The 17,035-nt window shown below is 43.8% G+C and overlaps 1 protein-coding gene across 1 annotated transcript in view; it reads left to right on the top strand.

Annotated features, from left to right (window-relative positions):
- Entrep2 (endosomal transmembrane epsin interactor 2) overlaps positions 1 to 17,035 on the top strand; it is a 424,545-nt gene that overhangs the window by 318,111 nt on the left and 89,399 nt on the right. Inside the window, exon 3 of the mRNA XM_052161367.1 lies at positions 5,572 to 5,682. Within this exon, the coding sequence (XP_052017327.1) occupies positions 5,572 to 5,682 (111 nt within the window). The remainder of the gene's footprint in view (positions 1 to 5,571; positions 5,683 to 17,035) is intronic.

Consider the following 17,035-nt stretch of genomic DNA (forward strand, 5'->3'; position numbering starts at 1 on the left):
AAAGTTATAGTTAACATTTATTTTGATTGTTTTTCAATTCCTGTAACAAAGTATCTGACATTGGATACTTTGCTCACAATTTTGACGACAGAACAGTCCAAGATGAAGTACACTCCCCCGACTCTCTCCCCCCCACTCCCCTTCCCCCCCACTCCCCCCCACTCCCCTCTGCCCCCAGTTCAGCTTCTGCTAAAACCCTGATGATGAATGGAGTCCTGGGGGCACATGCAAAGAGAAGGCACACCCTGGAGAGGCAGGAGGCCAGAGGCCAGAGGGCAGAGGGCAGAGGGCAGAGGGCAGAGGGCCAGGCTTCTCCCTTAGTAATCCACTTTCAAAGAAGCTAACTGGGTTTCCTGAGGAAATCTGCCAAGCCCTTCCAAGGTCAGTGTTCACAAAGGCCCAAGCATCTCCCACCTAGCACCACCTTGTAAACACTCATCACTTCCCAGTACTGACTAAGCTTCAAGTCACCAACCTTTGGGGCACAAGTCACATCCAAACCTTAGCAACACCCTAAGCGTCTGATCATCTGGTCCCAGCTTAACAGCAGCAGTGTCTGCTGCCTTTATTCTTGTTGACAGCACTCCCTCATTATCACATCCTTTAATAATGTCTGACCATCGACGTGTTTAATGCATTCTTACTCCATCTACGATAACAAAAGAGAAGGACGAGATTACACATGCAATTATCCTTTTAACATAATACTTTTCTTTGCATGGCTTTAGTTAGCCTCTAGTAGCTTGTCATTTCAGGGTAAATAGTCCCTGTGAGATTTCTTGCCAGCCATACCTTTCTGCTTAAATAGCTTATTTATTTGAAGGCTAGTTTTGCAGGATATAGAATTCTGGGTTGACAGAGTTTTGTTTTTTTGCTTTTGGTTTTTTTTTTTTTCCTTTTAGAAGTGTAACCATATTATCCCACTGCCTGTGACCCATGTAGTGTCTAAAGGACAGTCAGCTACTAATCTTATTTCCTTAGTGAAGAGTTTCATCTTGTTGGAAGCTTCCCATTGCACCTTTGGCCTCTGCTAGTTAGGTTATACTTGCGTTCAGCTGGGGTCCTCAAGTCTCCTGCCTGCCTGCAGTTCCTGGGGCATCTGGAATATGCACACATGTCTTCAGCAGATACCAGGAGATTTTAGCCATGAGACCTTCAGATTTGGTTTGTTATGTCTTTCCCTGCTTCCCGGAGAACTGCCATCAGCAGTCTGTGCCTGCTTCTCCAGGTTTCTTAGCCTCGCTTCTCTTCCTGTCTGCAGCTCATCTCTGCCTCCCAGCATTGTGCTTAGTGATTCTTGCGGTGGCTTTAAGCCTGCCGCTGCACACTCCTCGTGTCTCCATTCCGCTATGTTGCTCTCTACCTGCAGTTTCTGTCTCTTTCCTTTTTGTATTCCCCTGCATTGACACCCAGCCCATCTTATCTGTCATGTTCCTGATTTCCTTTAGTTCTGTAGCCTGGGTTACCTGAAGCATGTTCAGAACATTAACATTAAGGATTAAGACGTTTTCAACTAAAACCCTGAGTCTGAGCTGTCTCTAGATGCTTTCGGTGGCAACTTCTGTGGATAGCCATCATTTGCTGTTTCTTCCTATGCTTTGTAATTTTTCGTTGAACGTTGAGACCCTTGAATCAATGTTTGGTACCAATTAGCTCGCTTGCTGTACCCAGATAGAAAGTATGGACGGGAAGGGAGAAGCTCCTCACATATTGGGGTTTGGTGGTAGCTGAATCCTTAGGTTTTTGAGGACAGCCCCGGCCGGCAGCAGCAGCAGCCGCTGCAGAAGCGGCTACTGTTCACATCATGTTGAGACCTCAGGTAGGAGGGCTCTTCTCTCTTCTTAGAGTCGTTGCGTGGCTCCAGGAAGATGGGCTTTTTCTGCCCTTTGCTAGTGACCATTGGTGCAGTTTCTGGGCAGGTCTTAGGTCCTAGAATTTCTCATCCCTTAGGATCCCTCAGCCCTTGACAGAGATCAGTGCTAGGTCTGACATCCTTGCTGAAAGTCACAGTTCTCTGGGACTCTTCTGTCACCAGGGCCTACATTCTATCGTCTCTCTTTACAGCCTTCTTTCCTTCAGCCTCAGCTTCCTTCCCTCTTTCTACCCTGTCATCTTGTCTCTGCTATGGCTGCTCTCTGGGGCTGTTCAGCCTTCTTCTGTGACTGTGGCTGCTGCCGTCATAGTTGCTGACATTCAGGAGAGTTCTATGACTGCCCTTAGCTGCTACCACTGTCCAGCAGTTCTGCATCTTTAGCAGCTGCCGATGCAACTGGCACTCTGGCGCTTCTGCAGTTTGGCCTGCGAATGGCTCTGCCCTGCCTCTTGTTCGGCTGTGAAGTAGGTAGCTAGTCTGCTGCTTCTGCAGCAGAGCAGGCAAGCTGCTCATCTCTGAGTTGTCTACAGAAGCCAGAGAGCTGGCCACTGGCTAATCCTGCAGCCTAGTGTTCTGGTGCCCACCATCTCTGCCAGTGCTGTGCCAGTCCTGTGCTAGTCCTGTGCCCTTGCTACCACTCCACTGTTTCTGGTGCTTCTGTCTTCATCTTTTCTTCTTGTATGCTACCAACACAGCACACCCTACTGAAAATAGGCAACAAGAGAAACCTTTACCAGGCCTAATGTTGCAAAAGCAGGGGAGGTGGCAGGGAGGTGTCCCCAGCTACTTATTCTGATAGCACAGCCAGAGGAAAAGCAAATTTTTTTTCCCTAATCACAGCAAATTTTCCAGATGAATAAAGATTGGTGCTTGCATCGTCACAACATTGTCTCTTCTACTGGTCACAATAGTCCTATTAGGCCATGGGGGAAGTGTTTCTCTTCTGGCCTGGGAAGAAATGGCTACCTAGTGTTCAGCAAGGCTTATGATAGCAAAAGGCTGGGCGTGAGTTATTCGAGACAGTCCTGACTGAGGCTGCATCTTCAGGATACAGAGTAAATATAGAGTATGTAGTTTATTCAGTATGTAGGGACACTGAAGGGTTCAAAATGGCCAGTGTTAGCAGAAGGTTGGTTTGTCTGGCTGTCTGACTGAAAGTCCCTTTGCTCATGGAAGCCATGGAAGCACAAGACAATCCAACAGCTGCTAAATCGTGTCAGGTTGAGGGGAATGAACATCAGAATGGTCACTTAAAATATAAACCTAATTTAAGATTGACACTAAATCTTAGCAGTGTTTATCACCTGCTCAGTGTCCCAGGGAAGGCCCAGTTACCCCCTCTGTGTCAGTTACTCTGGAAACCAGAAATGCCATGAATTGTTAGAAACCATAACTGAACAGCAAAAAGGGAGCTGAACTCCCACAGAAGAGGACTTAAGGGTTTATAACGAAGAGTTTTTGATTGTTCTTGGTAGAATGCTTTCAAGAGGTGCAAAGAGATCTCCATCTTAAACTGTCTCTGGTGTGTTTCTGTGATTTAAGGTAGTTTGAGGCTGCTTATGGAGCTGTGAAATTAATCACAATTATATTGAAGACAAAGGGTTCTGGCATGGTTGAAAGGAGATGCAGACCTAGGATCGATAGGTTAAAAGCTTCCTATTTGATTCAGAAATGTCAGTATAAAATAAACGCATGTCTGGCAACTGAAAAGTTGAAAAAATGACCATCTAAAGAGCAAAGAACATCTTGCACACAAAAATTGTGGCATCTAATTAACCTAGAAAACTGGAATACCCCAAACATAATCCATACATCAAATGAGGTACAAGAAGAAAGGAGGAGTGGCCCCTTGTTCTAGAAAGACTCAGTGAAGAAGTATAGGGCAAAACCAGAACGGGGAAGTGGGAAGGGGTGGGTGGGAGGACAGGGGGAGAAAAGAGGGCTTATGGGACTTTCGGGGAGTGGGGGGCTAGAAAAGGGGAAATCATTTGAAATGTAAATAAATGTATCGAATAAAAAAAAAGACAAAAAAAATTGTGGCATCTAAATCTTGTCACTGAAAGATGTCTACACTATTCTAGATCTGAGTCTGGAAGTGTGTAAGGTGTCCTAGAGCCCCCTAAGACCCAGGAAGCAAGCAAGAAGTCAAAGTCCATAAACCCTAAGAGCCCAGGGGTCAACTTGAGTGTGCAGTGATGCAGGTGACTGAAACGTACTCAGTGAACTTAAGTCCAGGGTTCCTAATGACACAATACACAAAACCAAAGTGAAATTATTAGTTATTGCCCAGGAAGCAGCTTTCAACATCATACTAAACATAGGTTAAAGATGATAAAACTCATCATTTCAAAAGGGGAACCAATCCATTTTCCAGGCACTTGTAGTAGAAATTCAAACACTGTCTGCATGGGCTGCCTGTAATCCCGAAACACACTTAGAAGTAGATGTAAAAGTTGCTGGTAGCCATGGGTAACAATTAGTTCCATTCCACCAGACCAAATGTCTTTACATTTGCATTTCCAGGAGTCATTTGCACTAAGGTCCATTTTCTGAAGCTTGGAATGGTTTGAAATGGCATAATAACCATGAAGGGCAAAGGAGCCCAGAAGGGTGTGCTGGGAACCATTGGCAATTAGTATTTTTTTTCACCTCTTTCAAAGTCTTTATAAAGTTTTCCTGACACTCTTCCTGCTTTCAATTATAATAGTCTTAGATTTCTCTTGATCACCAAAAGGTATCTTATACGATGCAGCCTGGTTATCCACTCTATGGGGCTGATGATTTGGTTTCTTCAGTAAGTTTTAAGGAAAAAGCAGGAAGGTGGAAACCCATAGATTTAAGATTTACTAGCATTTGAGAGGCAGGGGGTGGAGGATTGTGAGTTCAAGGCTGAACTGGGGTAAGTAGTGAAATCCTGTGTGGAGAGAAGAGAGGAGGGAGGAAGAAGAGGGAGGAGGAAGGAAGAGGTGTAACTGTTACACTACATCGACCTTCGGTATATCCTGTGTAACATGACTCAGCGTGGAAACTAGGGGCAAGTGAGGCAGGATAGCAGTTCTGGAACTCAATACTAACACATGTTTACTTTTAACACGCATGACAACAGTAATTCAGTAATATTTACAGGAATGGCTGACAATTCTCTAGAAATATGCACAGAGCCATTTAGGGATGGGATTATATGGATTCCATTTATGGCAGAATATTCCCCATGGGTCAGGCAGTGATGAACAGCTGGCCCAGAGTTGGCTGATTCCTGAGGATAGGTGACAAGTGCCCGGGGCCTCTTTATAGTTTCTCTTCTGCACATGTGCAAAATTTTCCACGCTAAAAACTAAACAAAATCAATTTAACGTCCTTCTAATCAATACAGCCCTTTCCCTCGGTTTTGGTTAATAAGTTCTGGCGTGTTCCTATTGAGTGTCTGGAATGTATAGTATTTTCAGGTTTAGCTCCTAAGATTAAAAATGTAGGTTCCAAAGAAATTCATGGTAACTTGCCGTGGCTTTTCAATGTTTTCGCTTTTGCTATTTAGGGTAATATGAAGCTGACATCTTGAGAAACAATCACATTTTCCTTTAAAACATAAATATTGTTCGTGTAATTACTTCATTAAGCTAAAGCAGCTGTAAAGCCAAGCCAGTTTCCCTCCTAGGCTCGCCGAGTGGATAATCAATTTGTGTTTGGTTGGCTTCCAGATCACCTTCTTCATGCTGCTCTCGGCAGTGTGTGTGATGCTCAACCTGGCCGGTTCCATCCTCTCCTGCCAGAACGCCCAGCTCGTCAGCTCCCTCGAAGGCTGCCAGTTGGTGAGTACTGAAAGGCTTCCAGCAAAACAAACAAACAAACAAAATGTTCCATAAAGGTCAGGGGCTCAGATGTTGCAGGGAGACATTTAAGGGCTAATTGTACTGTGTTCTTCAAGTGGCAGGGAAAGTTGTATCCCTTCATTAGCTTTTTGGTTGCTTAGGGAATTTCAGTCACACTGGTTCATGTCTCATTTCTATAAATTCTCCTGATTAAAACATACTCATGTAAATTATTCCTTTTTTTCCCCTTCCTTTGAGGCATGATCTCACCTATGTAACCATGGCTTGCCTGGAACTCATTATGTAGAGCTGGATGGCCTCAAACTTTGGATAGTGTTCCCACATCTGCCTCCCAAGTGGTGGGATTGGAGACAAGTACTTACTGCAATTAGCTTCAGCTCTCCACCCCTTGCGTGTGTGTGTGTGTGTGTGTGTGTGTGTGTGTGTGTGTGTGAATATGTATGCATCACAATTAAGGTTAGTATTGCTGTGATGAAACATTGCCAAAGCAACTTGGGGAGCAAAGAGATTATTTGCCTCACATATCCTGAATCTCCATGCACTGAAGGAAGCCACAGCAGGAACTCAAACCTGGCAGGAACCTGGAGGCAGGAGCTCATGCAGAGGCTGTGAAGAGGTGCTGCTTACTGGCTTGTTCCTCATAGCATGCTTAGCCTGCTCTCTTATAGCACCCAAGCCTATCAGCCCAGGGATGACTCCACCCACAATGGGCTAGGCCCTCCCCCATCAATCACTAATTGAGAAAGCACCCTTTGGGCTTATCTACAGCCCAATCTTATGGAAGCATTTTCTCAACTGAGGCTCCCTCCACTCAGATGACTATACCTGTGTCACATTGACATAAAAAATGGCCAGCACAGTGGGGGGCGGAGGGGGAGGGGAAAGATCTTTGTACTAGGAAAATTGGAGGTGGTATGGTGTACCTTAAAGAAGGTCAGTATGTGATTTCCTAAACAGGATTATCACCTCAAGGTAAGTCAGCTCATAATTCTACAATCTCCTCTCTAGAACAACAATTAAAGTGCATCTAGTGACATCGTGTGTGTATGTATGTGTGGAGTTAGACTCCTAGAAGGGCCATGGCTCCCAGGGGCAGGAGCATTGGCATTGCTTCAAGACAGCGCTGGGCTCCCCTTTGGAGCCATGCTACTTCTCAGCTGCTGGTCTGTTTGCTCTGCCCGTCAGTGATCACTCTGGGAAGTCTGGACGGAAGGATGCTGACTCTTCCCTCAAGGCTGTGCTGCCTTCTCTTGTGGTCATGTTACTTGGGCTCAAGGAGGAAAACTGGCACAGTCTCAACACTGAGGAAGCTTCAGAGTTACCAAAACTAACAGTTGGGTCTCAGTCTTAACTGTCCTAGAGATCACAGACTGGGGTTCCTTCTCTGACGATCGCAGCACCATCCTCTAGAGGTGCTGAGTCCTCACAGTTACTAAGAACACATAGCCTGGACGCCATCCTTATCAACAGTGGAGCCTGGCCATCCTGTCTCTGTAACTCGGCACTCTCTCTGATCCCGAGTACTTCATGCAGTGGACATTGTATAATCTAGCCATTTACATGGGGTCAGGAGATTTTATTTGGGATTCTTATTTTCCTATGCAAAAGCACTATGGGAAACCAAGTGCCTGGGACAAGGTGAAGTGGCAGTGCCTCACAGCAAAATAGGAGAGAGAAAGCTCTCACAGTGTTGGGTCCCTCCAAGCTACTTGTCAGTCTCAGACATACCTTGTTTCAGAACATGGAGTGCTGTGAGAAAGAACGGAAAAGTCAGCTCCGGTTTCCTTGTGCCTTCTTCCTCTGATGAATGAAAGAGAAGAACAGTCATAGGCACACCGAGAGCCGCACTGGCACCCTCTCCCTCAGGCCTCTGGCTAGATGATGCTGTGGAGACAGCGCTGCACTGGCGTCCTCTCCCTCAGGCCTCTGGCTAGATGATGCTGTGGATACCGCACCATCTGTCTCACTTAGAGGGGACACGGGGTCTCTCTGCTCAGGCACACACAAGCCAGCCCCCAGAGGCTTAGGGGTCATGTACGTGGCATGGAGAGCTCTGGGTTTGGACCTATGGCCTTCTGCTAATATGATCTGACTTTACACAGTGCTTCCCACCCCCCAACTTCCCTTTCCTAGTGTATGTGATGACTACCTGCCCCCTATGTTCTTCATAGCATATTAAATGAGATAGAACCATACAAAAATATGAAAATAGAATCTCTTTTTCTACTATATAATAGAAAGAACAAAGCTCATTCCCAATCTTATCAATCAGTGTATAGTATTGTCCCAGCCTTCTCTGTGCACACCACGCATGCATATGTATGGTCTGTTTGTAGAGTCATGTGTGCTCTGCTAACCATGCTCTGTTGTAATTTGCTTTGTAATTGGTCATAAATATTATTTAACATTTTCTACAACTAACTGAATTTAGTAGCATTCAAGAGGTAACTTACCGGCACTGAATCAGAAGCTGTGGTGATCAATATTGTCAACTTCACAAAGTTTAGAATCTCCTTCAAAACAAATTTAGAATGTATCCATGAATGGGGTTTCTGGATTGGGTTAATTGAGAAGAGAGGACCAGTCCTTAATGTGAGTGGAACTATGGTCTGGGGATCCAGACTGCATTAACAACTGAGCTTCAGAGTTTACCTGTCTCAGCTTTCTGGTTGCTAAGTAACCAGCAGTCTCTGGCTTCTGCCACCCTGTAACCTCAAACTGTGGGCCAAAAGAAAGCCTTCCTTTTTTAAACTTGCTTATTGTTGTGTATTTTGTTGCAACAATAAGGAAAAGTGGTGGAGACAAGAAACGTATAATGGATGATCAATCAACATGTAACTAGTGTCTACCCTCCCGAGCCCTTACATGTATGAACACAGGTACACACGGACAGGTAGACCCATTTATCAACTTCTGGGCTTCTGATTCTGTCCCAATTTTGTTTCTGGCCATTGATGACTTTCCCCTTGATCTTCTTGTTTTTTGAGATAGGGTGTCATGCTGTAGACCTGGCTAGCTTGGAGCTCATTGGGTAGATCAGGCTGGCCTCAAAACCACAGAGACCCACCTGGGTCCACAAGTGCTGAGGTTAACGGTACATCCCAGGTCCAGAAAATTATCTTCTTACATTTTATAATTGGTCAGAAATCCCTGTCCCCATACCTTTCTCAAACATCAAGCCTACTTCTTAAAAACATTCTTGTCTTGCCTGTTCTTAAATGTTTACTCTCTAAGATGAACTTTGATATTTGTAGGGAGCCAAGAATCAAAAGAAAGGATATGAGATTTTAATTGGAATCATATGTTTATACATAGCCTTGAGCATTGATGTTGGATAGATTTGTCTTCCCACCCAAGACACAGGGTATGTTTTGTTTTATCTAAATTTTCTCAACTAATTAATTGTGGTTTTTAGTTCTCTTTAGAATAGCTGATATTTAACCATATGGACATGTAGTGTTTATGTCTCTTTTCCATGCATAATTTAAAATTATCTAGCTTTTTCTGCATAAAAGATATATAAGTGAAAGTAATTTTTTTTACTCTAAACATCTCAAACACACCCTCTGTTTAAGAAATAGCAACCAACAGTTTCTTCTTACTTTTCTAGCTATTATTTCATGCATGTGGTGTGTGTGTGTGTGTGTGTGTGTGTGTGTGTGATTATTACATGCATGGCAGCTTACACATAGGCACATTGCTTTTGCTAGTCGTGTACCTTGCTGACATCTCCACATGAATTCTTGGAAAGAACTTTGCTGTTAACTAGAGGCCAGTGGGGCATTCTGCAGGGAACATGTGTGCTGCTTTAGTTGCTATGCCTTCATGAAGGAGCCTGAACTTTTGATCAAATGAAGATGAACAGAGAATGTGACCCTGCTTGCACACTCACTATTCAACAAGTGCAAAGTGGGGTGCTGGTCACAGGGAGCTGTCCCAGGTGCTGAAGGCATGGCTGTGTGTGTGTGTGTGTGAGACCAGAAATTATAAGCAGCCATGGAGAAGATAAAGGAAGAAGAGTCTCAGTGCTCATGTGTGCACTTCAGTTTGATAAAGTCAGTTCAGTTTTGGGGAAATACCTGAAGTCTCATCACTTTGAGGCTTACACAGAAGAACCACAACTTACTTTGGACTCCATACTGAGATTTTATTTCAGAAAACTAAGAGGAAAGCTCTTGCCTAGCAAACTCAAAGCCTTGAGTTAAATTCCACACCACACACACACATGCGTACACACATGCGTACACACATGCACATACCCATATGTGCACACACAGGCACACACATACACACACATGCACATAGACACACACATGCACATACCCATATGCGCACACACAGGCACACACATACACACATATGCACATACACACATGCACACATGCACACATGCACACACACATACACACACACATGAATAAGATTTATCAACTTATTCCTTAGTTCATCTTCTTAAAACAAGGTGCCATGTAACACTTTTTGCCAACATCGTGGCTGCCCATCCCCATGCAAATTCTTGTTTTGTGTATTATCCAAAATGTCCTGAAAGACTCTGGCAGGAAAAGTGGAATATCATTATATGATTTTCATTTCCTTAATGAAAAGTAAGGTTTACATTTGTTTGTCACTTATATTTTATGTTAGTTGCCAGTGCTATTTATTTTTCTGTTCTGCTGTCACTTATATAATTAATATGCACCTACTGTGTTAAGAAGTGTAGACTTTCTTATATGTGCTATAGTTGTTCCTTTTCCCTGAGGTTTGTTATCTACATGTTGACATTTGTCACAGTGTTCTTTCTGGGGGGGAAATGGTACATTGTATCCACTTCTTGTCCATCTGCATCCCTCTCTGACGCCCCAGATCCTGTCATTTGCCTAGAAAAGCTTCCTAACTTTAAGTTTATGAACATTTTTCTCCATTCTCTAATTTTTAGAGACTTTTTTCTTAAATATTGGTTAAGTGTTGTGTTTTTGGCTTTTAAATATTTATTAACTTTGTGTGGATGTGTGTGGGCCTGTTTGTAGGTCTGTGCACTGCCTGCAGATAGGAGCTCACAGAGGACCCCTGGAACTGGCCTTACAGACAGCTGTGAGCTTCCATGGGCCTGCTGGGACCTGAACGTAGGTCTTGTGCCAGAGCAGCCAGTGCTCTTAACCACAGAGCCACCTCTCCATCCCCTGGCTTTATTTTTATCATTACTATACCTTAATAGTTATAGTAAATAACACCCAGGTGGGCAGCAACAGGGACGTCATGGTCAGTGACACCCTGTGGTACAGCTAGGGAGCAGTTGCCAGCAGGGTGCAGTGAGCACTTTCTCAAAAATGTCTTTCTTAAGAGCCGCCGTAGGAGGTTGAAAAATCATTTAAGGATTTAAAACAAACATTCTGTTAAGATTAAATTCATGATTTAAAAAAGGGGGGGAGGAGGAGGAGGAGGAGGGGCATGAGGAGGAGGAAGAGGGTGAGGAGGAGGGAGAGGGTGAGGAGGAGGAAGAGGGCAAGGAGGAAGAGGACAAGAAGGAGGAGGAAGTGTTGATTTTCAGCCTCTTCCCGAATGCCTCCCATGTTGATTAACTCCATACTGCATGTGCATGAGACATTGATGGCATCAACTCCTTTTAAATGAGGATTGATTTCTAATGATCAAACCCTTACAGTATGTTTGGGGTTACTGTCACACCTCTTCTGTATCTTTAGATGAGAAGTCTAAAGAGGATGCTTTCCAAATGCAGTGTGAATCATGGGATGGCAATTATTCTGTCTTAAATGAAAAGACACCAGTTTCTCGGGTTTTTTTTTTCCTCTTAAAATGTGAAATAAAATCTGAATCTAGTCTCACATAAAAGATGCAGGCAGCACATAAATTGGAAGAAAACTGTAAGTCCCTTCATCTCTCTGCTTCTCACCCCAGCCCACTAGGTACTATCTAGTGATATCATCATGTCTTTTATATTCATAGATGTTTATGTGCAAAAGCATGTACACGTATAGGCCCCAATATACGCTTTATGTTTACTCGAGGAGGCTCCTGATGTGCATATTTGCATGGGGTGCTTTTCCTAGTCAGGGCTTTGTGTCATCCTTGCCATGTATCTGGAAAAGTTGGGTGCAAACAAGCAATAATCATTTTTTTTTTTATAAAGAATAAAACCAACCACTCTTGAATGGAGTGAGCGGAGCCATTTGTCCACAGTATTGTCACAGAAACCGGGAATGCGGGTGAAGGGTGAGGCATAGGGTTGACTCATTCCTTTAAGTCCCAGTCTCAAAATGTGCTGTTTAACGTGCTCACGCCAACCACGTCCGACACAGGGTACCAACAATGACTGTGACGGCTGCTTTCTTTCTTATGTGCAGGGCACGGCCCTCAGCCCAGTGCTTCTCAACCTTCCTAACACAGTTCTAATACAGTTCCTCATGTTGTGGTGACACCCAGCCATAAAGTTATCCCATTGGTACTTCATTCCTATAACTTTGCTATTGTTATGAATCGTAATGTGAACATCTAATACACGACCCACATGAAAGGGTCATTTGACCCCAAAGGGGCCGTGACCCCCAGGTTGAGAACCACCGTTCCAGCCTCTTGCTTGTGCCTATTTAATTACTCCTGGCCACTCTGAACACACACAGTTCCTGCTGCACCCCATCCTTCTGGCAGCAGAGTCCTCAGGAGTTAAGTGCATTGTTCCAAAGTCAGGAAGCTATACCTATGAGCATCTGACTCCAGCCTGGGTCCTTAACCATTAGCAAACCTTTCCACTTGACCTTTAGAATTATGCTGGCTATTAAGGGATGGGGAAAGGATGTTACATGCTGGACAGTAGAAGGCAAAGGATTATTTCTTGTTTATTTTTAGCCAGAGTAAACATTACAATTAAATCATTTTATTTATTAGTTTATTTATTCATCCATTTATCACTGTAATGTCGGGAGACAAAACCCAGGGCATCACAAATGTTACACATTAAGCTAACTCTCCGAGTGTATAAACACCATCTCCGTATAGGACAGAGTTTCCAGGAGCCTACGCTAAAACCAGATGTCACAACAAAGAGGTGTGGAGCTGCTTTCTATGAAGCATGAGCACTTCCTTTGTGAGCCTGTAAGAGGGGGAAGGACTCAGGACCCCTCCCCAGCAAATAATAGCATGACCTCCATTGTTTAACCACAGTGATTTTGGCTCTGTTTAAATTAGACTGATCTGCAGGGGTAGTGCAATCTGTCCTTGTTAGCTCTGAAGCTAGGGTGCCCCTATCTTTCCTGTGACCATAATCTGCACAGTAATTGGACGTCTCTCCAGTCACTATCCAGGCTTTCTGGTAAGCGCTGTGTCTCCCAGAACAAAAGCCACGGCCCAGGAGATCCGACATGTTTGCAGCCAATTGGATGCAAGACCGTCCGCTGCCTTCTTCTCTCTGCCTGCACTTCTGCCCAGTGAGCTTAACCTCGGACTCTCTGTCTGTGCCTCCCACGTATGGTGCCTGATTTCTCAGTTCAGAGTGCAGCCCATTTCCTAGGAGTAATTGGCAAAGAATTCTTTATTTCAACCCAGGGGAGCGGATGGCAAAAGAAAACCAAGCATCGTGTGGCACCGTGAGAAGCCTTGGTATGCTTGGTTATTATAATTTCTACACCACCCCTAGTGTTTTGAGAAAGGGTCTCATTATAGCCCAGGCTGACTTTGAACTCACAATACAGCCAGGGGTGATAATGAACATCCGCTTCTACCTCCCTGAGTGTTGGGACTGCGGGCGCCATGTTACTGCGATTTCAGTGTCGTAGCCCCCAGGTTTCACGGCTGAGTAAGACTTTTCTCCCCAGCAGCTCACTGAGCACCTTGAAGCATGAAGGAAATTAGCCAACAGGATGAAAGTGTCCAGCTACATTCCAACTGACTTTTCTATGTCCCACAAGCCAAATATGTGATGTTTTCAGCAGCGGGGGTCTTCATGTCTAGCTCTGATGGCAACCAAGAGCAATGGCATGGTCTGTATTGTTTTGGGGGCTAGTGAGGCCTCCGTGATGAATAATGTGTACAGAGGTATCCCATATCCAGCACTAGAGCTTTTATTTAATAAGCTATGGCCTCTGAGTGGAACATTATTCACCCTTACAGCTTACCTCTGTTTAAATTGTTTCTAAAAATCTATTTTGACATACACCTTCAGGGTTTACGTAAGTGTTTTTCATCCATCCTTGCTATTGGTTGAACTTTGCCCTACTGGTCTCTTCTGTATCCTCACTCCATCTTTACCTAATGTTCCCACCCTCAGTATCACAACTCTCATGTCACATGTCCTCTCTGGTACCCCTTCCCTCAAAGCCTAACATCATCCTCCTACAATAGCTTCTTGGCCTCTGCAAACACCCCAAATGAAATGCATTCCCCTAAGGACTTGGAGCTAAGATTGGCATCTGAGAGAGAGGATGTGACATTTCTCTTCTGGGCCTCGGCTGCTTCTGGGTCTGGGCTACAGAATATCTTCCGCCTCAAGTACCTGTGAGCTCCGTTTTCATCTGTAGTCAAATAAGATGTACCCCACTTTCAGTATCCATTCATAAACTGATGGGCATCTAGGTGCTTGCATCTCCTGGTTATTATGAATAGCGCAGCAATGGTGTCAGTTGATGGAGTCTTTGGGGCTATGCCCAGGACTGCTATAACTGGGTCATGACAGTTCTATTTTTAGCCTTTTGAGAAGCTTCTTCACACTGATTTTCACAGTGGTTGTACCATCCCCACCAACCTTGCCAAGGTTTTGTTGGCTTCATTTTCCAGGCCGTTCAGACTGGGGTGGAGTGTTGTATAGGTATCTATTCTGTTCATCTTACCTATGATATCATTTAATTCCAATATTTCCTCATTTATTTTTCTGTCCAGTCCATCTGCTTAATGGTGAGTGGGCTGTCAAAGCCATTATTGCTGTGTTGGGATTATCTTTATATGTAATGGTATTTGTTTTTTGAAATTGTGTGTTTGACAATTACCAGTGTTTGGCGAGTATATTCAGATTGTAATTTCTTCTTAATGGATTGTTCCCTTGGTCAGTACGAAGTGATCTGCCTTGATTTAGTTGGAAGTCTGTCTTGTCATATTAGAATAGCCACGCCCACTTGTCTCCTGGTGCCAATTGCTTGGAAAGCCCTTTTCCATCTTTTCACCCTAAAATAATATTTAGCTTGGATGCCAAGCTGTGCTTCTTGGAGGAAGCAAAAAGAAAAATTCTGTTTTATAATCTAGTTTGCTAGTGTGTGTCTTTTGATAGGAAAACTGAGACCATCTAGATTCAGTTATCACTGGAAGATGTGCATGGCTGTCTGTCATTCTGTTGAACTTGTGATGTTTTGTTTTCTTAACCCTCTTTTGCTTAATGACTACCTTAGCATTGTTTAGTTTTTCCTTGTAGCATCTATTGTGTTTATTTTTTGCTTCACCCTGGAGTATTTCTTCTAGTCTCTTCTGTGGGGCTGGCTTGGTACACATAAATCCTTTTGGCCTGTGTGCTGTAGAACTTTTTCCTTCTCCTTTAGTTATAACAGATAGTTTGGTGGGTTTATTGGACTGGATTGGCAATTGTCTTTTGAAATATAAAATACATCTGTCTAAGCTCTTCTGAGTTTTAAGCTTTCCACTGGAGAACCAGTTGTTCTTCTGGGGCCCGCCTCTATGTCTGACTTTGCCTTATTTTCTTAGAGCTTTAGATATTTTTTTTCCATTTGCATATTCAATGTTTTAACTATAACATGAGGCAGTGAGTTTATTTTCTGGTCCTGTGTATTTGCTGTTCTGTATGCTTCTTGTATCCAGATCAGCCTCTTTCTGCACATGTTGGAAAGTTTCTTCTGAGATTTTTTTGAAGATATTTTCTATGTCTTTGGAATGGAATTCTTCTTTTATGCACATAGTGGTATATTTTGCATTTTTATGGTTTCCCTAGAGCTTGCATGCTATATTCATATATATTTTTAAAAAAACATTATCATTGACCTTGACTGAATGGCCAGACTCCTGCCTTGTCTTCAAGCCTGGCATCCTCTCCTGCACAGCAGCCAGGTTTTCTGTGAGCTTTTAAGTTACCTATTTTTCTTCACATTATTTTGGCTTCATCTTCTTTCAGTATTTGTCTTTATTGAATTCTATTTTTATATTCCAAATCGATGTTCTTATTTTACTCAGTCGTGTGAATTCTCCAGGAATTCAAGAGGTTATTTGCATTTTCTTTGAATAATCTTTGTTTAGGATTTAGTCTAAATCACTCTCATTGTGGGTTGCAATTTGTTTTTATAATTTTTGGAGGAGACTGTTGTCTTGGTTTTTCATGCTGTTTATGTTTTTGTGTCAGGACTTTACCATCTGTGGTTAAATTTTCGATTTTGTTTGTGTTGTTTTTAAATTAGATCACCTGTCACCTTCCACGTAGGAGACTGTAGCATTCAGAAGAGTCTGGGTTGCGGTGTGGTTGAGGTAATATTCTTCCTCTGTAGATTAGTGTTCCGAACATTAGGCTCTATATATCTGTTGTCCTCCACCGAGAGCCAAATACTGCCTGTAGTAATGGTCACTACTGAGCAGTACCCTCCTATGACTGCAAACCAGCCACTCCATTAGTAGCAATTGATTTAGGAGTAAAGAGACATGGTGAGTACTAAGAGGGGAGTTCCTGTGGGTGTGAGTGGGGAGGAGGGGATCTCAGTGGGCTGGTGATTAGGATTCGGCTGCTAGATAGGAAATGTGAGGAACATGCACAGAACGGGCAACGGCGGAGGCACCAGAAAGGTTAAAGGTGGCAGGAAAATGGAGGAGTTTTGGTTGAGAACAGACCAAAGAGAGAAGAGTAGATCACGTAGAGTGGTCTCTTCTCCCAGCAGGTAAAGTCATAGAGACCTCACAAACCAGCCAACCTGTGTTTGGGAGAGGACAAAGAAAAAGAAAAAAAGTATAGAGAAAGGGGGGAAAGCAAAGAAAAAGAACATAGTGTGTAAAGAATGGGGGCCTGGGTAGGCTGCTGTTGATGTTGCGTATTAATAAATAAGGAATAGAGTAGGGGGTGGAGCCAGATGGAGAAAAAAAAGAATAAATGTGGTCAGCTTCAGCACTGGATTTGTCTCACCTCTGGAAAAGCAGCTTCTTCTTCTTCTTCTTCTTCTTCTTCTTCTTCTTCGTCTTCGTCTTCGTCTTCGTCTTCGTCTTCGTCTTCGTCTTCATCTTCGTCTTCGTCTTCGTCTTCTTCTCTTCCTCCTCCTCCCCCTCCTCCCCCCCTCCTCCTCCTCCTCCCTCCTCCCCCTCCTACTCCCTCTCCTCCCTCTCCCCCTTCCCCTCCTCC

Source organism: Apodemus sylvaticus, chromosome 1, assembly GCF_947179515.1.
Source record: "Apodemus sylvaticus chromosome 1, mApoSyl1.1, whole genome shotgun sequence".
In the NCBI taxonomy this organism is placed as follows: Eukaryota; Metazoa; Chordata; class Mammalia; order Rodentia; family Muridae; genus Apodemus; species Apodemus sylvaticus.